The sequence below is a fragment of the Poeciliopsis prolifica genome, unplaced genomic scaffold, assembly GCF_027474105.1.
Source record: "Poeciliopsis prolifica strain line A6 unplaced genomic scaffold, Auburn_PproV2 SCAFFOLD015, whole genome shotgun sequence".
Classification (NCBI taxonomy): domain Eukaryota; kingdom Metazoa; phylum Chordata; class Actinopteri; order Cyprinodontiformes; family Poeciliidae; genus Poeciliopsis; species Poeciliopsis prolifica.
In genome coordinates, this window is record NW_026562390.1 from 9428209 (window position 1) to 9451592 (window position 23384).

Sequence of the window (23384 nt, forward strand, 5' to 3'; positions counted from 1 at the left end):
TTGTGGCATAACAAATAGAAATAAATGTGTTAATTCTAACTGACCAAATACAAGAGATGTCTGGTCTGAAGTAACTTCAGACACTGAGAAAGAAAGGTGTACGTGTCTTTATTTGGTGTATGTAAATTTCTGGTACCAAGAACGTTGGTCATTATCTCAACCTCCTGGTTGTTCTGGTTCAAATCATTCCCAGAACCAGAACCAGACCTGGAGAAGCATTCAGTTTTTATGCTCCTCTAATCTGGAATAAACTTCCAGAAAATTTAAAAAATTGCTGAAACCCTGAGTTCCTGTAATCAAGGCTAAGAACTCTTCTGTAGGATTGCTTTTAATAGTAATAACTTGAATATTGAATAAATTCCCATTTTTACTGCAACAATATTTGATTGCCTATGATCCAACACTTTAACATCTGTCCCACGGCAACTAGATCTTCGAAAAGTGAATTTCAAAATGAAAAACAATGTAAAAAATGTTATGTATTAAAAAGAAGCACTGAACGCAGCATCATTTTCAAGAGTTTTAATAATTTACTAAAAAAAGAGTGTAAAAGTAACAGATCACTTCCACTAAAGGTAATCTGTTTAATATTCAAAGTGATGACAGATGTAACAAACTTTTGCACTTGTCTGTACATGTGTGTACACTTACTTGGCAACTGGCTGGAATTCAATGACTTTTGCACATAATGTGTCTCAAAAAACTCACAGCGGAAAAACAATAATCATAAAAATTATATGAATCACTTTAAAATAAACCAACCATCATGAAATGTACAGCTCTTAAAAAATAGCAAAAATAACCCCCCAAAAATCTGAAATGTGTATATACAAACATGCTTAGACTCTAACAAATCGCAGACCGAGGGAGGCGGAAGAAACTGAGCCTTTTTGATGGTTTGCTTGACATCATCTAGGAAAGCCAATGAAATAAATGGGTCATTCTTAAAATATTTGATCAATTTGAACTATCAGCAAATTTTACTTCCTATTTCAAGTTTTGTCATTTATTTTTTTGGCTGAATATGAATACCTTATAAATATACAGCATATTGTATTTTCTGCATCAATTTAAGTTAAACTCATTAAATAAAAATGTTCGTAAGTTAAGAAAATAAAAAAAGGACAAAAATGCATCATAAATGTGCGCACTTCTAAAGGGTCGGCTTTGCCCACCCCTGTCTCCATCGTTAAGTGCCTGTTTGCGAGAGGTAATATATATTTTTGTATTTACATTTATATATATTTATTTAGATTCATATATATCAAATTCTAAGACATGATATAATCTGTATAAATATGGCATTTTTACAATTGCATTAAATTGACATTTCATTTCGCATCCCATGACAATTAACAGTCACTTGGGAAAAAAAGGCTTTGTTTCTTTCTTTCATTGTTTTAAATATTAAAAAATAAGTCTCAATTTTTTGTAAATGTAGGCCTTACAATATAAATAACACATCTTTTTTTTTTTGTCAAATAGTTTCCATTGCGTGTGTATCTGCAACACTTTAGAAAGTGAGGAAAAATGTGGCGTCAAAACGCTCCCCCCTCAGGCAAAAAAGTTTCCGCAACCAGCTGCAAGTCCAGTGCAGAACTGTAGAATCCATATGTTTGTGTTGTCATGCAATCTGCTGGTAGCGCAGTATGGAGTTATGTTGTCCTGCTCCGATGACCGTATTCACAGCCAGAACTCCATTCTTCACATGCTTATGCACTGCCCATGATGCTTTTTTTTTTTTTTTTGCGTGAGTATATTTGGAGCCATTCGTTTTGCTCTTTGCACGCCACCATCAGAGTCACTAGTGACCTCATTCTCCATATTTCAGCCCGGCCCATGAAATCCACGTCTACTTCAAAGCAACCGAGGAGCACTGGCGCTCTCTGGTGGTCAAAAAGAGGCACAAAAAATTGTAGACTCCCATCGGTCCACAAAGCTACAGTATGTTCAGAATGGCGTTGTACATCTGGACCAGGACAGCAAGATGGACAGGCAGGCAAGACTGACGGTCTTGTGTGGCAGGTGTGCATGTCAGCCAGGAGAGGGCGTTGTACTGTTCCAACACAAACCTGCAAGAGAAATATTCCATTCTCATCACTAGAAGTATATGAAATTCTGACACTAAGGTTTATTTCATAGTTTAAAATCTAGACAGTGCTGGTTAGTGATGTATATTTACCTTAAGACATCAGAGGTGGTCTTTGAGTCTAAGGGGTGATGGGTCCGCTTGGTCTTGTCAGACGGGATCTCATCTGACTGAGCTATGGAGATGTGGTGGTGGAGAGACGCCTGGAGGGAAGAATCCAATTACATTGTCAATTGCTGATTCAAATGTTTAAAAATGTTTTTAAAAATTATAATTTTCTGCATATTTTTTGACTTCTCATAGCAAAGAACCGTGCAGGTTATGATTTCAGTACCTTAAGGAAGAGCGGACACTGGCTCTCAGCTTGTGGGCAGGATGCCCAGAACCAGTGAGGAAGTCCATTTGCCTGAGCGGTGGAGACGTAGTAGCCCAGCGCCAGTGGCTGCTGCTTCAGCTCCTCTGGAGGGTTGTCCCTGGACAGCAGGCGCTCTCCCTGGCTCTACAGACACAAAGCATAACCAAAAAAATTAAGACCTCCTTTTAGCTCTTCCATTATTTATCCATTGATAATGTCATGGCCTACTTTTGTAAGCTTTTGCTATTAAACTGAGGGTTTATGTTTCTAACAAAACTACTATGAATTTTAATCTTTATAGTTCGATGCAGAGGCTTTAAAATACACTCACTTGAATTCACGCAGTTTGTGTTTACAAATGCACCAACTGTGTATAAATAAACTAAGAAAAATCTCCATAACCTCCAGAGTAATTTTAATTTTGGCTTCCTCTGTGTCAGCATTTAACTCACATGAATGTAACTGAACAATTGCTACACAAAATAAACAAGTTCACTTTGAAGATTTAAACTAATTCCAAATGACATTTTAATCGATATATGATCTAAGACAAGGTGACACAGCACATTACAGCCCATTAAAGTGTTGTGAAAGAAAACTTTGGAAGCACGTGAAAAGCCTTCTAAATTATTGGGAACGTATTTATTTTTAGTAGGCAATAGTTGTTGATTTTTCTAGGGATCATGTACAATTTCTATTCACTTAAATATTATTTATCTAACTGATCCCTGACTCACCCTGGTATGGTGGAAATGTGATCCCATTCCATTTCCTGATGGTGACCCAGGCGAGGGCACAGGAGAAGTGTTGGGCGGTGAGTGAAGAGATGTGATCAGCATCATGTCATGGCCAATATCGTTTTCCAGTTCATCAGGGAAGGGAAGATCAGGGAACATGTCATCTGAAGAAAGAAACAAACAGCAGACAAGACTTTGAGCATCAGAATGTAAATCACTGTCGGTAGGAGCTTAGATTTATCCCTGGTTCAGTCACGTTCAACACGATTTATATCATTATATTTCATTACCATTATTGTCTTCAGTGGGATAGGAGCTGGGAGCCAGCTGAGTGGTGGCAGAAGTTGGGAAGACTAAGATATGTGTGCAGGAAGCATCCTGAGGTGTGTTCAGCTGCGACGTCTGTAGGTTTAAAGCATTGCTGCGTCCAAACACAGAGCCCATGGTCACCGCGTCTAGATGCAGAAAAAAAAGGAAATATGATTTTTTTTCTAAGTTGTGAGTATTTGCAAAGTTAAATAATGGGACACGTTAAAGGTGTGCAAAGCTACAAATGAAATGATCCCTTTATAAAGACACTTCACCCTCACAAAATTCAGCATTAGAATTAAAAATCAAAACAGACATTTTGTGGTACAGTTAAGAAAAAAAAGTTTAACTTGGAACTGAATACAATTTAGACTTTACGTTCACTATTAAAGCTAACTGGATTTCATAGTTACAATGTGCAGTTCCTTCATACCTGGCATGATGACAAATGAGCCCTGGGGCTCCATGGCAACCAAGCAGGCACTGAGGATGGAGGGAGAATCAGCAGCTGAGATCCCACACACACGACAGGCCTCCCTCAGCTGCCGCCCAATTGATTGGAGGGAATGCTCCCCGAGGAGTGAGCTCCAGTCTAGTGGGAAGATAAACTGAGTGAGAAGTCTTTTTCTCCTCTTATATTCCATAACATCATCTTACACTGAGAAAGCCAAATGGCCTCTTGTATCAAAGATGAACTTAGAGAGAGCAGGTTTCCCATATTTTTTCATGTAACATTGCAATTTTCTCCTAATTTTTGTTCCTTTTTAATTCTCTGTTCATTATTGGAATAGGCTTAATTCACTATGACTTCATGGAAGATATTTTCCCACAAATATGTCTATTAAACCTAATTTTAAATATGGTAAAAAATAAAAACAGAAAGAAGAAAAAAGAACTAAAGAAATATATGAACAAGTAAGAAAGGAAAGAAATACATCTCTGTTCTATAATAAAAACAAATAGGGTGTAAATGTCTCATCATTGCATTTTTCTATTGTTTTATATGCCAATAATATAAAATGTTTTATTCAAAAGGCAGAACTTAGGCATACCTTTAGGCATTTTTGGTACTAAAACTAAGTAAACCAGATGGGCAAAAAGTATTTTTTCACTCGCCATCACTCATCACAAAACTTTTAACCAGAAAAGACATTTCATTCTGAGCGCTTACTCACCTTTAAGCTCCCCATGACCCAATCTGCCTAATCGACCTATAACGATCCTCCAAGGCAGGGAGGTCATCTGAATGATACCAATACACCACTCCCACACTTTCTGCAACCCCATCTTCCTTGCTGATACTTTAGGACGCCTCGTTCTGAAGTGAAGAAAATGTAGATATAGAGAATTACTCACATTAGTAGCATTAACATTAACAATAATTCTCTTTTGTTATGTTTAAAGCCTGGTATTATGAGCAAAAATCCAGTAGTGGTATTTGACACGGATGATATCACTCTTCATCCAAGGTTTCTCTGAGGTAGGTGTCATGATGAGTGCTGTTCAACTACTAAATTGCATCTCTCGTCGATGGGGAGTTAATACGCTGCACTGTCATCGCTGTAGGATACCACTCACATTCAGTTCACCTTGACTAGATAGAAGTGCGGAAGTAAGCTTCTGATTTGAGATCCTTAGTCAGGATTAAATTAATCTTTGCTTCACTTTTTTTTAGGTTATTTGGACTGCATTTGATATAAAGTCATTATATCTAAAGCTAGACAGGACTATTCTACGATGTAAAGAGATTCTGTAAAAAAGTTTTGGATTTGTAAAATCTCTATTCTGAAACTTAGAAAAAGTTTCTCAATTTTAAAGTATTGAAGAGAGTGGTGCAGTTTGTAAAAGCAAAGGGAGTTTTACAAAAACAACAACAATGCCACAAAAACATACTACTGGCAATGATTATAGCTGTATTTATAAACTGGAATGTTTCAGTGCGTTCTGTTTAAGCCATAATCTGGAAGTAGAAAGAACATAATTTCACCATAAACTGGCAATGGCCTGTTGGGACTCGTAAGATTTCTGACAGAGGAGTCCAAGAATAATTAAAATAGTTATGAATGTAGCTCTTGGAGAGAGGTTCTGAAAACCTGGAAATAAAAGAAACAGTCTTTCCATGAACACAGTAAGTAATGCACTAAACCACAATGTCCTCTATGCACAAACATTACAAAACACTCCAGTGCAGAAAAGAAACAGATGCTGCAGCCTGTTTAAGGTTTGCTTCAAAACATTTGGTCAAGCAGATGAAATACTAGAAGAAAATGCTCTGGTCTGATGAGAGCAAAGCTGCCCTGCTTGGATGTCATTGCACACAACCAGAGTGGTTCTGTACATCACCCTCAGAAAAACAAGCAAAGCAGTTAAAAATTTGTAAGAAAATATGCAGGAGGGAATGACTGGTACTGTCAGACTTCATAGAACTGAAGAAAGAATGAATGGATAAATGTACTTGTAGATTCTTGAAGATGAAACAAGTGTGGATTTCTAAGCAGCATAATAAGCCCAAACTCATGCTAAGTATTGGCAAAAAGTAAAGCCTAATGATGGCCCAGTCAATTAACTGACTTCTATCCAACTGAAAGTCTATGGAAAGAAAATAATTATATGGAGAGCGTTGAATCGGCACCCAGAATCTTAAAGATGTGAAAAACTTGAGTGCAGAACTAGATCAAAGTCACACCAGGGCAACTGCAACTAGTTTCTTCATTCAAGGTCGGCCTTTAAGTCATTTCACAAAACCCCCAAAACTTTTGTACAGTGTGTTTTATAAAAGTCAGTAAGTGTGTTCAATACCTATTCCAACATTGTTCCTATAAATCATCTTGTGAATTTATTTCCTTTAATTTCTTGTTAATGTGGTTTATTTCAGTTATTACTGACATGTGGTGTGAAAGATCAAAGGAAAAAGGTTGAAATGTATTTATGGAGAAGTGTTCAATTCTTATTTTGCCCACTGAATACATAAATATATAAGATTGCATGCAGATAGAGGGGATTGCCAGGGGCAACAGGCAAACAAGGACTGCCACTGCAGACAACCAGAGCTTACCTATTGGGAACATCAACATTAATAACACAGGTCTCCAGGAGCTCCCCCTGCTGGTCTGTACAGGACACCAGGATCCAGCGTTGGTCATGAGACAGGCAGTATCCTACAAAGAGTACGTTGAATTTGGGTGGGACCTCAGCCCATATCTCTCCTGGTTCTGGATGCTTTGGACGGCTTGGTCCGAGTATGAAGGGTGGTGAATAAAGCTGGAGTGGTCTAGGATACTAAAAGAAAAAGGTAAAAACAGAAATATGAGTAAAAATATTTAAATGTTGATATAAGAACAAGTGAAAGTTAGCTTAAATCAAGTTAAATTCTCGTGCAGACCTCGGGGCTCTTCAGTACCGAGCTGACAGTGGACACTGGGCCAAAACCAGTAAGCGACTTGATATATGTTTGCTGGGGTAGCAGACGCCTGCACTGTGAATAGCAAGAGAAGGCCATGGAGCGGAGGTGCTGCAGGTACAAACGGCTTTCTCCACTCGCTGGCTGGAGAAGATACTGGCACGGCACCACCTGAAACAGAGGCACACGATGGAAACAAACTATAACAACATGTGTCTTTAATTCAGAACTGCCATACTGCAAATCAAAATATTTTCCTACCTGTAGTACCAGCGCTGGTCTCATAGTCTCAGGCAGGTTTTGCAGCATTTCTGTGTAGCAGCGAAGAAGCCCGAGAACCCAAATGCTTCCTGACTCTACTTCTTCACCCTCTTCTTCCTCCTCCTCTCCCCCTTCATGTCTCATTCCACTTGAACTGAGAAAAGCGTCGACAACATAAATAACAACTGCTGGTGGGTTTGCAATGCTGTCTGCTGAGTCAGCCTCGGTGGGGATGCCGATTCGTGTCTGCTCCGAGGAGCTGCAGAAAGGAGCAAAAGAGGCATGAAGCTGAAGAACACTTGCTCTTGTTCAAACATAATTTAAACTGTAGCAACTACTCTGACACTCTGTCTCCTTACAGTTCAGGAGTATCCGCTGGTGTGTTCACTGCTGGTGTGGAAGTAGGCTGGCTCTTTGAATCACTGGATCCCCCTTGGGTTATCTCTCCAGACTGACTTGAGATAGCTCCACCAGGGGTTGATGCATTTGATGCACTGACAGCACCTGAAGCTTGCTCTCCATCAGCACTCCAAGTTTGAGGCTGTCCAGAAGAGGATATGTTGTTTACAGGAGGCTGCGGTTTGGGAGGCAACAGAAGGCTGCTGTCTAAAGTCAGCGCTGCAAGCTGAGGGCCTTAAAGAAGAGGGGAAAAAAATAATTATATACAGCTTATTTATTGATAGAAACAAATGTGAGATAAGAAAATAATCAGCTCATTAATTCTCACCTAGTTGCTGCTTCAAGGCATAAGCATATAGTTTAAGTTTGCTAATATTGTCACTGTGCTGCTGTCCAGCCCACTGTCCACTCAGCCACTGATCGACATTCAGCTCCTCCAGCTTTTCTGGCTCCACTTCTTGCCCAACTTGGACAAGGCCATCCTTGGATACCTTGGACAAAGGGCGGTGCTTTCCCAGACGGCATGTCTGCAGAATAATTCATTTTCACATTAGAAAATGAATTATACAAAAGTTGTTCACACAGCGCATTGAAAAGCATTTAAACTCCTTGAACATTTCTGTTTGTACTATGAAGTGATTAATATAACATTACTTGTGAACTGGCACTACAAACAGACTTTCTGCTAGAAGGTGCTGAACTTCCACCACAGTTTAAACTCTTTTCCAGCCTCTTCTGAGATTTTTTTCCAAGGATTAGTTAAACCCTAATAAACCAAAACCTACTCTAAACTTCTTCACAACTTCATCCCTGACCTCACTGATGTGATCATCACTCATAGGGTTGCTGTTGCTTTTAATTGTTACCTCATAAACAGCACTGAGCTCCTGGAAGAACGCCTGTGATGCCGCAAGCAGCGAGGTGCTATTAGGACACACCACCACATAAGCAACGTCCCTCTGTCCTCCGTATGGTTCCAGCAGCAACTTTTCCCAGAAAGGCAAAGCCAGGGGGGACAACGCCAAGAAGTCTCGTTCTCGGTCATAGCCTAATAGCACTGTTGGAATTGGCAAGGGCTCTGGTGACTCCTCAGAACCTGAGACAGATACAGATTATTATATCAGTTTCAAGGTCACTTTTACATTCGGCATAGAAGAGTGGTCTCCAACTGTCCTTCAATTGTAGGGTTGTGTTCCAGCACATCTGATCTGAACTGGTTGAATTACCTTCTCAACATGTTATCAAATTCTGCAGAGACCTGGTAATGTGTTGGAACACATCTGAGTGTAAAGCCTAAAGAGAGAGGTTCTCAAGGGCTGACGTTTGAGAACCCTGGCAGCGAAAAGGTGTAGAAAAGAGTGTGAATTCACCGTAGGAGCCTCTTCCAGCCATCTTGTGGAATTGCTGCCAGGTGAGCGGACCCTGAACGTGTTGGATGTTTTCCCAGGTCCGTCCTGTCCTCTTCTTTTGGATGGCATCCTGCAGGAAGGGCTGCATAGACAGCAGCATTCGAACCATATCCTGTGACGACAACCTGCTCATGTCCACCACTTTGGAAAGTGCAAACACACACAGAAACACATAAACAAGAAGGTTCATGAAAAGATGCACAAACATATTAACATTGATTTTATTGATTCTTTCCAGTCATGACCCAAACACTATGACGAGCAAATACACATTGACACTAGAATGAATATCTGCATTCATAAACATACATTCCTACCTACACATAGGCAGGTACACATCAATTGTGTGATCATGTGTGATCACACAACTGTATTAGTAATAACTAATATTAATACTAAATTAGTTGCAAATATAACAGTCACTCTCCTTACCGTTTGTGTGAGGCCAGGAATGAATAGCACTGCTTCTCACGACAGTGAGGTCGACTTTCCCTCCTGTAGGGTTATCCACATACTGCAGCCCCTGCTCAAAAGCATTGAAACAGTCCACACAAGCATCACTCGCATCTGCCCACTGCTTTTCAGACATCCAACTCTGGAGGAGCGCTCCTTTGCGGCCGTGACAAGACGAATTAATTGGAAGGTGCAACGAAGTCAGACAGGAAATTGGTTGGGAGCACTGTTCCTGAATGACAACCATGACTGATGAAGAGCCAGGACCAGCATCCTGGGACTGCTTAGCTCTGGAGTCTCCCATTGTTGGGTCCCGGCGACAAAGAGCAAGCCTCCGCTCGGCAGCTCTGCCTCCTTCAGAAGTCCGACCAAATATGTCAAGCTCATCCTCCAGGAAGAGTCCGGTGCCATGAGCCAGCCGCCGGTTCACGATGGCACTGAAACCACACATGCAGCGGTACTGATCTTCGCACGTGGAGTCTGGGATGTACACCCCAACATCTGCCCCTTTGACATTCATGTTGCATGCACAGATGCAGCAGCTGTCAAAGTTGCGATCCTTAAAGACGCTGAGGACGGAGTCTGAGAGCAGAAGGACAACATAGAGGCTGTGGGCCTCAGGGACAGGGGGCCCCGGTCTAGCTAAATGTTCCACTGAGCTAAGAGGCAGGCTGGTGGAGGGGGTAGAGACTGGTGAACTGAGCTCAGTACCATCCTGCTTCACTGAGCCCTGTCCTGAGCTGGCAGTGTTGATACCCCTTGGTGTACGTGGAGTCCGTGGAGTTGGCACAGAGAAGCGTGGCGTTGCCGGTGAGGGAAGGATGCCGGTAGTGGTGCTTACAGAGGCAGTGTTGACACTCATCTGGACATAGTCTTGGTCTGTGAGGGTGTTAACACTGGGAGTGTTCCTGGAAAACACACATTAGAGGAAACAAATAGTCATGATAGCGCCGAAAAGTCACATGGGTCTATATGCTTGTGCAACTGCAGATGCAACCACATATTTACATGCATTGCACAAAAAGACAGATTATCTTTACTCTTCTCAATTCTGTATCAAATCTGACAAATCTTCTGTAATTGAAGTCATTTAGGATTACCAAAACTATTTCTAGTTTTCTCTCTCAGAAAGCTGAAAGAATGTTTTAGAAATTCTCCCCAGATTGAAATTTACATACATTTCCTTCATATTTGGTGGAATTGTATTCAAAATATAACCTGGAACTAAGAGCTTTTGGGTATCATGTCACAAATTCTGGCCCATTTCTTCAGACAGAATTGGTGTAATTAAATGAGTATACTTATGCTGACCCTTTTATCTGTGGCCAAACATTCTCTGTAGGGAGATCAGGACTTTAAGATGGTCACTTCAAAATGTTGACGCTGTTGTTCATACCCACTTTGTAATTAACTTGATGATTTGTTTAAGGTCATTGTTCTTTTGGCAGATCCCACTTATGTCCAAGATCTTTCTGATTTCCTGGTTTTGAGATGTTGCTTCAATTTTTCCATATAAGTTTTTTTCCCATAATATCTATTTTGTGTTGTGCCCTCAGGCAGCTGAACAGTGCACCTGAAGATGAATAAATATATTATTTTGATAATCCTAATAGACCTAAAACCTAAATTATTTAGTCATATTTAACATCAGACAGTGAACAAAAAAAGGGTTTCTTTCTTTTTTATGCATCTTATGTAAATATTTGGTTTCAATTGTTTTCAAAAATTGGTTCTCAAAATCTTTAGCTCTATTGTTTCTTACGTGTATCCATCCTTGGTGAACGCAGCATTCTGGGGATGCATGATGGGTGTAAAATGCTCAATTTTGGGCAAAAGTGCCCAGGATGGACGGTAGTAACATTGCTCAGGGATCTTGAGTGGCGGTAAAGTTTGGCTGGGAAGGCAGGAGAGCGGTGCAAACATGGAGGATCCTATCTGTGGCTGGAGAGAAAGTCAGATGTATGTTAGTTAAGGTTTTTAGGATTTATCTCTCGCAACTGCTGCTCAGGTCAGTGGTACCAGCAACAACACATAGCTGCAAAGCCATAGTACCACTTGAAGGCTTAACATCCCCCCTGAAGTCCAACAGGCTGAAACTCAGCTATTACACTTTATACAACAACACATGTACTTCTCCAAGAGTAAAATATTTATTAATAAGAGGGTCAGGGTCTGACAGGTTTATAGTTTAAAGCAAAATAGCAAAGAATTTATTAATGGGAAAAGGACTAGATCTGTCTACTACAGTGAAAAAAGCATCTACCTTAATGTCATCCTGCCTGGGACTAGTCACTCCGTCTTCCATCTCCATCATGTAATCAGTGAGTTGGGTGGGAGCCAAAGATGGAAGGTGGTCTGTCACTCCGCTGGGTGCAGGGGGCTCTTGACTGGGTGTATCTCGATATGCTGTGATGGGGGAAAATGCTGGGTGTTGCTCCAACGAAGGAGGAGTGGGGAACATTCGCTGGAGATCTGCAACTGCTAAAAGGAGACAGGCATGAGGAATGAGATGAAACAGAAGGAAAAGAATGATTTATAAATATTTAGTGTAGAAAGAAAATTCGATCTGTAAAATGTATGGCCAATTGTACTGCAAAGATGTCTCAGAAACATTGTATTACTTCATGTAATCCTGGGTCTTTGATAACAGACTGAGGTGTTTCACTATGGGAATCACCTGAGCGTGACAAAGGTTACACTCTTACACTAAGGTGTAAAAGTATAATTTTCTCCACAAAATTACCGGTGGCAAATTTGTTCCCCTGCTACATATTCCCTTTTGTCTCCTAAAATTTCAGGAGAAAAAGGGCAGGAGAATCCAGAACAAGAGATCTTTTGCACTTTTTTCTAGATTTCCCAGATTTCTGAATCTTCTCCTGTGAATTCTTGTCCTTATCTCAAACTTTTCTGTCCTACACTCTGTGGTGGTGAAACTTTTAAGATCCGCTGTTTTGAGCACGTCTATGTTGTAAAGTTAAATTATCATGAGCTTTATTATTTGGATATAGGCCCCGCCCCCCGGCCCGACTTCAACTTGTTCCGCGAGTGATGAAATCAAATAAGAAGTTCATTGGGACAACTGTAGAAAAATAAAGTATGAACAACACATTGTTTATTCACTTGCTGTTCTTGGGAATTTTATAAGGATGTTTCTCTCCTACTATGGGTTTAATTTTCCAAATAAATAAATAGATCACAAATAACTATGTCATTAGTGATTGCTATACAACAGAGCAGACAGAAGTCATCCAGCAAATGGCCCAGGACTGTGAATTGAACTGAGTATGTTTTACTTACTTGGCGGATAAGATACACTAACTCTTCCTTCTTTCCCACTGATACGATCTTCTGTTGACAATAGCAACTTTGTTGAGTGTTGGTTTGGATAAACAGTCTGTAAGATATAAATCAATGATCAGTTTTATTATATCCTGCATTTTCTGCAGCAAAACTAGAAAAAGAAAGTAGAATACATTATTAACTTATTTTATTAGATTTCCAACACCGACGGCACAATACAACTTTACAAAAAAATCGAAAGCCTTAAATTGCCAGTAAACACCAAAATAATGTCACAGACTGATGCATAAAAGGAGATGTCTTACCCCGACATCTTCTTCATCAAGTATGTTTTCCAGATCTGAAATGTTGACTGCTAGATCTTTCTCTTCGGTCAGAGAAGGATTCGTTTTAGTGGGAGCATCGTCTTGACCCAAATCATCTAAAACACAAATAAAATGAGAGTGATCTCTAAACATGTGAAATAAGCACTAAAACATGGCAATGTTTGTGGTCATTTCCTCACCAGATTTTGGAGCAGAGTTAAAAATAGACATTGCATCTTTTCCATCAGGAAGTGAACCGTTGCTGGTGATTTCCTCTCCCTAAAGAATGAGTTTGATAAGACTTTAGATTGTTGGCCACAAAATAGAAGGAAAATAGCCAAAGTTTCTGAATATTATGAGTCACAGGGTGCAGCACCACAGTGCCACACAAAATAGAAATATTAATTTCAATTTTCCTTATTATTTTTTGCAAGAGTGTGGGTTTTATATTGTATACAGTCATATCATACATGTAGTTATGTGTATCCACAATCAACTGCATTCCCTTCTCCTGCCACCCTCAAATAAATATTTTTTTCCGTCTGCATGGACAGTAAGGAACGACGTGCTCTAAAGAAATAGGTACAGAAGATGTATATCTAGTTTGAATTTCAAGATCTGCACCTCTATATTTTGACCACTTGGGGGACACAATTTTAGAATGTAATCTGAATGTTTTTCTTACACTCAGGATTAAAGTATTAATTTGTAAAACCAATCTTACACATAGGCTCATTAGCGTTCAAATGGAGTGTTGCACCACCTGGTGAATTTAAGTCTGGTATTTACTCTCCATTTAGCTACTTTTCATTTCACACAACCTCCTGAGGGAAATGTCTCAACCTTGTGCTGCTAAATGTTCATCAGCACTTTCACCAGCCAGTTACTTTAGCTTATTCCTTTGCTGTCACAGCAAGAAAAAAAAAAAAGAAAAAAAACTTAGGTTTTCTTTAGTTTTCACTCTATTTAAACTAGTGAATCTGTGAAGCTACTTTCTGTGGCTTCTCATAAAAATGGCTTTAAATTATTGTATTTAGCACTTAAAATGTTTATTCTTTTACCTTGGCCTTCTGCTTAGCTTCTCGCCCTGAGCCCTTCAACCTCTTGGAAGAGGGAAACGGGTACTCAATATCTCCTTCCTTGAAGTCGTAAGGATCGTCCCCAGTTCCAGTTTCTCGCAGCGTCTCTATGCCAGGCTGCTCAAACGGGCTCAGAGCGTGGATGTGCTCCGCCACTTTCTCCTCTGAGATTTTAAATCTCTTGTGGCTCCGACTGTACAGTCTGGAAAAGACAGAAAGGAACAAGTGAAGCAGGAGTTTATTCTTTTTTTACATTATGTCCTAGCTTTTTTTTTTTTTTTTTGTCTTTATGAATCTTCAGCCTCATGTTTGCAAAATAAGTTAGCTTTTATGCGAAAGAGGTTCACATCAGCCAGAACTAGCCTTGTTAGAGGTTCTGTCAATAAAATGCTTCCAACATTTATTTGCTATCTTAACATCTTTGTCGGGTGTGAGGATCTACTGCAGTGTGACTCAATACAACAGGCTGAATTGCTTATTGACTGTGAAATCATGCTAAATGGAATGCAATGGTATTCTGATATACAATTCTAAACTATTCATACTGTGTAAGATTACAAATATTACATACAGTTGAAAACAGATATTTACATATACCAAATAGAAATACATACAATTTTTTTTCCTCACTGCCTGAAGAGAAATAAGACCAAACATGTGATTCAGAATTATTGAAATTATTTCTATTTGATAGAAAATTGCAAGAATATTTTTCTTTAGATTTTGTTTTTACTTTTTTCAGATTTTGAAGTTTATATAATAAATAAAAATATTCTTGTTAAGTTTTTTAAAATGTAGAAAATCTAAAAATATCTTTTTATAATTCTGACTAACCTAAAAAGGAGAAGTTGGTCTGATTCAACTTCAGACAGTGAGAAAAAATTTGCATGTCTTCTAATTTATCTGGTTTCAACTGTATTTTTCTATCATGTGTCGCATTTCTTACCTTTTAAATGCATTGTTTACGGTGGATGTTTCTGTCTCCACTTGCTCTAATTTCTCAGTGGGTAGTTCAGGGGGCCTGAATTCACTTTTATCAGTCCTGGGAGTCCTGAAGCCTCTCCACCAGCCAGACCCGCTTTCCCTCTGCCTCAGCTGGGCAGTATAGACCGCTGTCTCGCTGGTAATCACCCCCAGACCCGAGGCCCCATCTGGACACGCGAGCATGTCCACAGAGGCATCTAGAACCTCTGGGTCCTGCATCCGGGGGTGCGGGCTTAGAGTGGGCGGGAGAGGAGACATGGATGAATGAAGAAGGGATTCAGGGGCTTTTCTTTCATTAGAGAGAGACTTGGAACACTTGCAACTTGGCAGAGAGCTCAGGGGCTCCATCGGTGATTCAAGTGCAACAAGGGCACCAAGCTGGGGTCCTCCAGGTGAGTCCTGTTCCAACGGGGACTCCTCAGTGACAGAAAGACGATGGTGAAAGGGAATCACAGCCGGCCTCTTTGACTGTTTATCGGGCTTTTCCGGCCTTTCGCTTGGCTTGTGTTTTGGCACGGAGGTAGGGTATAATGACGGGCCTGAAGACAGTGAGGAGCTGGAAGAAGGTTGAATGTTAGCAGTGGGTGTGGTGGACATGTTGAGCTTCTGCTGCTTTAACCTACAAAACAAAACAAAAACATAACATTAAATACCCTCAACAGTTGCATAAAATATGTTTTACTGACTGAAATGATAAGAACAACAATCCCTGCTGTATCGTTATCATCCAGAACAAATCAATCTATAGTATAACATTGGAGTGGCATAATAATGCTGCAAAGATGCTAATTTTCATCGGGGAAAGGAGTAACTGGTCAGGACTAATGGGAAGATGGATGGAACCAAATATAGAGTAATTGCAGGAATATTAAAGTGTGAGAAGCTACAAAAACCTTGAGACTGGTGATGAAGTTCACCTTTCACCAGGAAAGTGACCTGAAACATACAGCCAGAGCTACAGTGGATTTTCCTGAGACCAATGCGATGTTAGAATAATCTTGTTAAAATCCAAACCAAGTCCAACAAGGAGTCTGTTGCAGTGGTGAACATTGTTGTTCACTGAAGCTCTTCAATTCTGTATTTAATTTATCTTGCAAGAATACTGAGTCCCCAAAGACTTTCCGTAATTGCAGCTAAAAGTGGTTCTACAAAGTATGAACAAATTCATGCTGCACTTTCAAATTCCTGTTTGTGAAAGCCAGAAATGTTTAGTTTGTGTTGTCTTTCGCATAAAATTCTATTTTTATATAGTAGACCAACAGCATTGCATTTTTAGGTGTGTACACTGTTTCAAATTAAATTAACATTACAAAAACATTACTTTGTTGAACAAAGTTATGCGGGTTTGAAAACTCCAGTTTAAACAATGTGTTACCTGGAGCAGCTGCAGGGTGTTCGTGCTCCAACATCGTTAAAGTTCCACGTAGCAACTCCGTTTGGCACTTCCCTTCTCTGTGATGCATCAGTTACCTGATTTGGTCTGTAGAGAAGAATCACATCCAGACGAACACTGGTTAATATAACCTATCACGAGTATTAGAATAAATAGTTCTAATAAAAGGAGGAAAGTAATTTGGAGGTAACTTACACGTGCTGAGACTGGTTGAGATAGCATTCCCTCCAGGCCTGGTGGACCACCTGGCAGGTCAGCTTCTTCCCAGAATGCTTTGGGCTGAAAGTGGTGATCCCCATGCCGCTGTCCGGGGTAGGGACATTAGAGGCCGAGGTGACAAAGCCACTGTCCGCTGGCAAGGAAAAGAGCAGATACCATCCTCTCAGCGATAGAGTTTTAATCTTAGTCAGCAGTGAAAAATGTCGTTTTCACTTATGCTCTTTTTCATTAATATGTTAGCAGCTGAAAAAGTCAGGGTCATGTGTGAAAATATCCGACTGGTGCCTTTTCACAACAATTTGAAGCAGAAATGTGAGAAGGTCAGAGTGCATAGTATGAGCTCTTGTTACACATTAATGGCTACTTCTGCCTGTTAAAGGTGGGTAGAATCATTGGGTCGTTTACACATTAGTCACTTCCTCATGCTTCACACAGACAAGCCTGGAAAAAAGTGCTAAAAAGGCTACGCATTATTTGTTTATTTGTGGAAAATTGGACCATACTCATGATAATACCCAAAACATCAAAGTGTAACTCTCAGGGCATGCAATACAAAACAATATGTAATAACAATGCAGCAAACCTTTGCTTGCCGACATACATTAACAGAAGAAATGAGATGAACAGCACTGATTTTTCTCATGTTTAGCTTAATTCAACAGTTAGTGCTACAACTATTTGGCTATAAATGCTCAGATGTTCCCAGCAGTCCAGGAGAGCAGCGCACTCCACAGCAGAAAGCCGAGTCAGCAAATGTTATTATGTTTGAGACAAAGTGCTAAGTTTACGAACCAGAAGAGCAGGTTTTGTCCTCACACGCTTAAGGGGAACCAAATGTTACGAGCTAAATTATCAGTGAGTCACATTAAAAGTAAATGTGAACAGTTTAGCAAACTGCTCCCCGTGGAAAAGATAGGAGTTGGAGGTTTTAATAAAGACCTAAGTGATATGGGTCAAGCCCCCAAAAAATCTTAGACAAAAATAAAGCCGTTTGCTCCTTTAGTAATCTATGTCACTTCATTACTTTATGAAACAATCAACACCACAATAGCTTTTTTTAATGTATTTAACTTCCTGTTGGAGAAGTATGTTGAGGCTGGCCAGGAGAACCTCCTGTTTGGAGCTTGCTGTATGAAAAAATGTGTAGGAAAGTAATTAGGATAGACCCATGAAATAGTGACAAAAAGTAGCATTATTTTTGCTGCATGTTGATAGCACTTATTTGATAGAAGAATTGCACAGATTGCTGGTGTATGCAAATGCATATTCTTAAATAACTTGGGACAAAAGCAAAAAAAATAAAATAAAATCTGGACATTCCGAGAACAAAGTTAAAAACACCATGAATTTAAAATTTTGACATTTTAAGTGGCTCTAACAAATCTGAATTAAACAAGAATTACCTGTAAATGGAACAAGATAAATTTAAAATACTTTTCAATCCTGGATCTACAAGCGTTCACTTCAAGCTGTTGATGACTTAAGTTTTCACCATGCAGATTTGTTTTTAAGCACCCCAAACCCTGCACCACGCATGCATGTGTGTGTGTTACCGGAGCAGGGCTGCTCTGGTGATGTCGGCGGAGTCAGCGGCACGCTGCAATTGTTCAGCTCCTTGTTGAGGCCCAGAGCTGCAGGAACAGGTGGAGACTGCTCCACCGGTAGGTCCCCCTGGGCAATCAGCACAAAAGCAGCTGGGTAGGTCATCCTCACACCGCCTGGGAAGGTAAGAAAAAGAGGATTTGTGGCACTCACTTAACAACACATTTCTGAAAATCCTTAATAAATCCTTGCAAAGATAAACTGAGTGATCAAAACATGCTGTTTCTGTTAGAGATTTACAGCATGTTCCCAGATTTCAGCATTAATGGCAACAAATGCACTCACGCCAAGCAGTAGCTTTGTACTGCATTAATGCAAGCACACACGTTCTCACTCACTGCTCTGATAAAACATGATCAAATAAGAATCCCTTCACTTTCGGGCTTCTTCTGGCTTTCCTCTTCAGCTGTAAAAGCTGCCGGTATCCAAAAGAGTTTTAATTGTAATCAGGTCAAGTCAACGCTGTGGGATCAGACTGATTAGGCTGCAAGAGAACCTCCCTGGAGTTTATAGCTCAGCTTCCAGACTCTTCCTCTCTGCCTGTCTCACTGTATGCTCATAGCTTTCAGTCATTCCCCCTTCCAGGCATGTTGGAAGACTGAGAGGCTCATTGCAGTTAAAGCAGCCCTTTTACTAGTTCCTCTGCTCAAACAAAGACAGAGAGTAATCAATGAGATGTTACTGTCTCACCGTTTGCTTTGTGAAAGCAACATCACTGAAGTCTAATGTAATTATTCATTGCTATTTGCATGCTAAAAGGTTGGCAGTGTTCTTTTGTATTTGCTGAAATAAGAAGAATTGTGCAGGAAACTGTTTTGTTTTATTTGGTGAAGTAACTCCATTTACATGCTTTATGTTCTTCAAATCTAGTAAATGTTTTTTGTTTGTTTTTTTTGACAATTTTGTCTGATATCTTTTCTTTTTGCCATACCTACGATGACATCCACTGCCACATGAGAGCTGCGATCGTAGGCTTGCCCTGCTTCCTTTTGTTCCTTCTCTCCGCTCCCCTCTTTCTGTGGAAGCACCATGGGATAGAAGTAGCTCCACTCCTCTATCAGCTTCCGAGCGGCGGGGTCACTCATCTTGAAGGCCTGCCCTGTAAGGGTCCCACTCAGGCCATACGGACTCAAAATCACTGCACAGACAAGAGTAGAGTGATCAGAGACGGCAAGGAAAGAACAATTTAAAATTACAGGCAATAAAAATAAAACGGTTAAACATGATCCAATATGTTTCTTAATATGATTGTGTTTAGATCTGTTTTAGTATTTGCATCAGCATAAATAACACAGTCTAATAATTTTTAATGAACTTAAATTTTATTTTAATAAGTTTATTTACTTCTGTTTATGAAAGCAATTACAGAAAAAAACTGTACTTTCTAAACTCAGACACTTGCAGTTGTCACAGTCTATGATATAAATGTAAATCCAATAATGTCAGCACTGCAGTAAGTATGTGGTACACAGAATAGGCAATATTATAAAGCAACTTTATTATTTGGTAAAAAAAAATGTGGAAGAATGCAAAATAAACTCATCTTTTCATCAATGCTGTAATTGTTCAGCATTTTGTTGGAAATAGGTCTATAAAGCACTTTATAAATAATATCAAGAATTTTTATTACTATTATTATTAGTAGTAGTAGTATCAGTAGAAGTATAATTTCATTGGAGTGATGTAAACTCATAATAGTGTTTTGAAAAATCATAACTTTAAAATATATGCTTCTGCTCAAAATGATTACCTAAGAGCAAAAGGCTAATGTATTAAATCTGATTAAAATATGTATGTGTGTGTGTGTGTTACCTTGCACCGGAGTGGAGGAGGTCTGTGCGAGTCGGATGTGGCGCTCCGTGATGTGGTACGCAGGCTGATGCTGGACGATCTCCACACTAGTGCACACGTTACTTTCGCCGTGCAGGAAGAAGGAGAAGGAGCAGGACAGATGTTCACTGCAAAAACAAGATTGAAAAACAACAGAATTAAAGGCAAAACACATTAAAATAGTCGAAGCAAGTACACAACTCGGAAATCAAGCCTGTCTTTGAAAACGACTGGTAACATGGGTTTGCACTCCTGTCTTTGTCCAGTTTAATTACAAGTAAAATCACCTACACAATATAATTAAGCTCAAATTAAAATGGAACATAATTACTTTTTAATTATGTCCAATTGAGATGAAGCAGACTGAAGATGTTAAACATGCCAGGTTTTTCAGGCTGAGATCTGACAGACGAGGGGAGCTTATCTACAGATCAGAGAACGCCGTCTGACAGCATGTTCACAAAACTCTACCGCCACTGATCTCACACACATGATTCTTATTGCAGGTATAAATCCTCATTTGTGTACGACTGACTGCGATGGCTGCATGTTTACATATTGCCACTCTCTCTTTATTACAGCAGCCAGCGCTCAGTTCATCATGCATTGCTGTGTTTTTTTAATCAAGGAGGAGTAATTGTTGGAGCTTTATTGCAATCTATACAGCAGTGGGCGGGCTGGACGTCATTAACCGCCTCGACAGCTCCACTGATGTATATTTTTAATCTATAAACCACCTTACTACCTGGGTTTATATATATCAGAATTACAATAAAGTCAGCAGGTACTCTAATCGCTTTGTGATTACCCTGCTGCCTATGCAATATCCCCTTTGCCCTGAGGGAGTTGGACCTCCATTTGAGCTGTAATGGATCATCAAATTCAATAAAATGGCCAGTTCCACATGCGCAGCCAGAACTAAACACAGCCTATCTGAGCCGGATGTCTCAGTTCTGACTGTGAAAGCCTCCAGATGGCGCTGGATTCACCCAAGAGGTTGAGAAGGCAAGGTTTTCTGCTTCATAAACACTCCTCAAGCTCCCTGAGAGAAGAAAAAAAAAACGAAAAATCCCTAATGACAGCAGGTGGTTCGAACATAAGCCTGGACAATCACAGGGAGAAGAGCACAGCTAAAGTGCATACATATGCAAGCCTGTGATAAACTGGCCCTTGGGCACACAATGCTTTCTCACCCCACAGACAATATCCTAAGCACACGCACGAGAATTCAGTGGCAGTTTATCTTTTCTGCAGTTCACATTTCCACAACACATGAGTCAAAAATGCTTTCAATGTCACTGCCCTCCAACCTCGTCCTCAGCGCATCGTTCCAGTCACACGAAGAGCTAAATATAGGTGCTCAGGGAAGCTCGGGGAAAACAGCTGCAAGTCAAGGGTACCAATCTGCTCGGCACAAATACACACATAAGCAAAATTAACAGGGAGGGATGTTCATCTCTGTCGCTTTTGTTTAATTTACAAGAAAAGTGAAATTTTTGTGGACTCATAGAGCTTCAAAACAGTCAGGGGGTCCAACAAATATTGCATTTCAATTTGAAAGAAAAAAAATTCAGATATAAAATAAGATAGCTTCCTGTCCTGTTTGAAATATTTAATAGATATATTTTTTATTGTTATTTGGAAATTATTTCAGGCTTACATTATGAAATCTGTGCATGTCTAATTACCTCCAGTCTTGCTGCAACCTTGGCCTGACAAGTAGGTGTACAAATTGATTGGAAATTTTTTCAAACTCTTATTTTTTTCTGAAGTTATTGAGCCGTGGAAAATCAATATTAGACTTTTCATTTGCTTTTTTCAGATCTGAGCCACTGATGGGTTGAATTTTTTTTTTTTTTTGAAAAATGTCAACAGTTTTGCGTAAATGTAACAATAATGCAGTGAAAATTCAGAATTAATAAGAATGTATCTCTTTCCCATGTTGATGCTTGCTTATTTATGTGCGATGTAAGTGTCAACAAAGACTTTAGGTTTTGATTCAGATTGTTCCACTAATGCTACTGTTTGCAAAAAATCAATGTAACAAGTCTCTCTGACAATGTTTACACAAAGTTTATGTAAGCAATTACAGCCAATAAATTCATAAAGTCAACACTGAAGCACGACATGTGTAACACTAACTCGTTTTTTTTTTTTTCTTTTTTAACTGCAATAAAGTGTGACAACTTGCAAGTCAGAGAAAAACCAGAGCTACAAAAAAGCAGCATCAAACTGCAAGATGACCCAGCTGGGAGATTGATGCTCCCTGTCCTTTTACAAAGGGCATTTTCCTGCACAGTAAGCGGGTGTGAGTGTGTGGACACACCGGGCTCCACACGTCCTCTGGGGGGTTTTGTTCAGTCTGCAGGCATAAGTATGTGTGTGAGAACATCAGACCAGGGATGTGTGTCTGTATGAGTACAGGTATTAATAAATGAAGAGGAGAGACAGCTGAGACATAACTAAGGGTTGACAGTACAGGAGAAGACGAGGGGAAAAAAAGAACTGATCATGAAGAAAGAGAAGGAAAAGACAGGAGGAGAAGAAGATGGAGACATGGGGAATTAAGTCAGGTGGGGGTATGCATGAGCAGGACGGGCACAAAATGGGAAAGTAGGGAGGACTAAGAGGAAATTAAAGAGATAAGGAAAGGGAAGACCGGAGGAGCCAGACCAAAAGCAGTGTGCGAGACAGAGGAGGAAGTGAATAATTCAGTGCCACACACTGCAAATGCTGCACACATATCGATGAGATCAGAGTTTTAATAGGAGACTACTGAGCATGATTTTATGGTGAAATCAATCAGCTAATGTAGAGGTATAGGGGAACACAGACATTTTAAAGTCTGTGTGTGAAGTTGTCACTTGCTCTGGCTTCATGATATCTGCAGGCTCCGTCTTGAATTTTGCATACTGAACATTGTGTGCAACAAATCTACCAGCAATAGCACAATCCTGAAACTAGACAGGTAAAGAGCAAGCACATATCCAGCGGTCAGAGCAGCATGTGGACAAGAAGAGTGGACAAGTGCAGTGCCTTACAAAATGATCCTTTGAAACATTTAATATGTCAAAAACCTCAATAATTTTACTTAGAATTTATTTTTTTATTAATTTTATTTTATGTGATAGAACAACACAACATTGTGCCTCATTTTCAAGTAGGAGGAAATAGATTTTTTTTAAAATATATATCCTAATTTTAGATTTCAAATTATATCCAGACCCTCAATGCTGCAAATGTACTTTCAATGTAATTAG

General features: G+C 39.7%; 1 protein-coding gene across 2 annotated transcripts in view; it reads right to left on the bottom strand.

Annotated features, from left to right (window-relative positions):
• Window positions 1-507: 507 nt before the first annotated feature.
• Window positions 508-23384, bottom strand: part of LOC129366358 (mediator of RNA polymerase II transcription subunit 13-like) — a 92984-nt gene continuing 70107 nt past the window's right edge. The window contains exons 5-31 of one of the 2 annotated variants that reach the window (XM_055040143.1): window positions 20107-20252; window positions 19226-19432; window positions 18246-18410; window positions 16669-16825; window positions 16456-16560; window positions 15043-15699; window positions 14079-14298; window positions 13218-13296; window positions 13018-13133; window positions 12710-12806; window positions 11676-11890; window positions 11175-11353; window positions 9392-10320; window positions 8921-9100; window positions 8417-8646; window positions 7879-8077; window positions 7511-7784; window positions 7152-7410; window positions 6873-7061; window positions 6546-6769; window positions 4666-4808; window positions 3924-4082; window positions 3472-3636; window positions 3182-3345; window positions 2424-2588; window positions 2183-2292; window positions 508-2072 (exon numbers count right to left, since the gene is read on the bottom strand). In XM_055040143.1, the coding sequence (XP_054896118.1) occupies window positions 1940-2072; window positions 2183-2292; window positions 2424-2588; window positions 3182-3345; window positions 3472-3636; window positions 3924-4082; window positions 4666-4808; window positions 6546-6769; window positions 6873-7061; window positions 7152-7410; window positions 7511-7784; window positions 7879-8077; window positions 8417-8646; window positions 8921-9100; window positions 9392-10320; window positions 11175-11353; window positions 11676-11890; window positions 12710-12806; window positions 13018-13133; window positions 13218-13296; window positions 14079-14298; window positions 15043-15699; window positions 16456-16560; window positions 16669-16825; window positions 18246-18410; window positions 19226-19432; window positions 20107-20252 (5866 nt within the window). In that variant the 3' untranslated portion in view covers window positions 508-1939. Of the gene's footprint in view, window positions 2073-2182; window positions 2293-2423; window positions 2589-3181; window positions 3346-3471; window positions 3637-3923; window positions 4083-4665; window positions 4809-6545; window positions 6770-6872; window positions 7062-7151; window positions 7411-7510; window positions 7785-7878; window positions 8078-8416; window positions 8647-8920; window positions 9101-9391; window positions 10321-11174; window positions 11354-11675; window positions 11894-12709; window positions 12807-13017; window positions 13134-13217; window positions 13297-14078; window positions 14299-15042; window positions 15700-16455; window positions 16561-16668; window positions 16826-18245; window positions 18411-19225; window positions 19433-20106; window positions 20253-23384 lie in introns of both variants that reach the window. The other variant, XM_055040141.1, reaches the window with a different exon arrangement.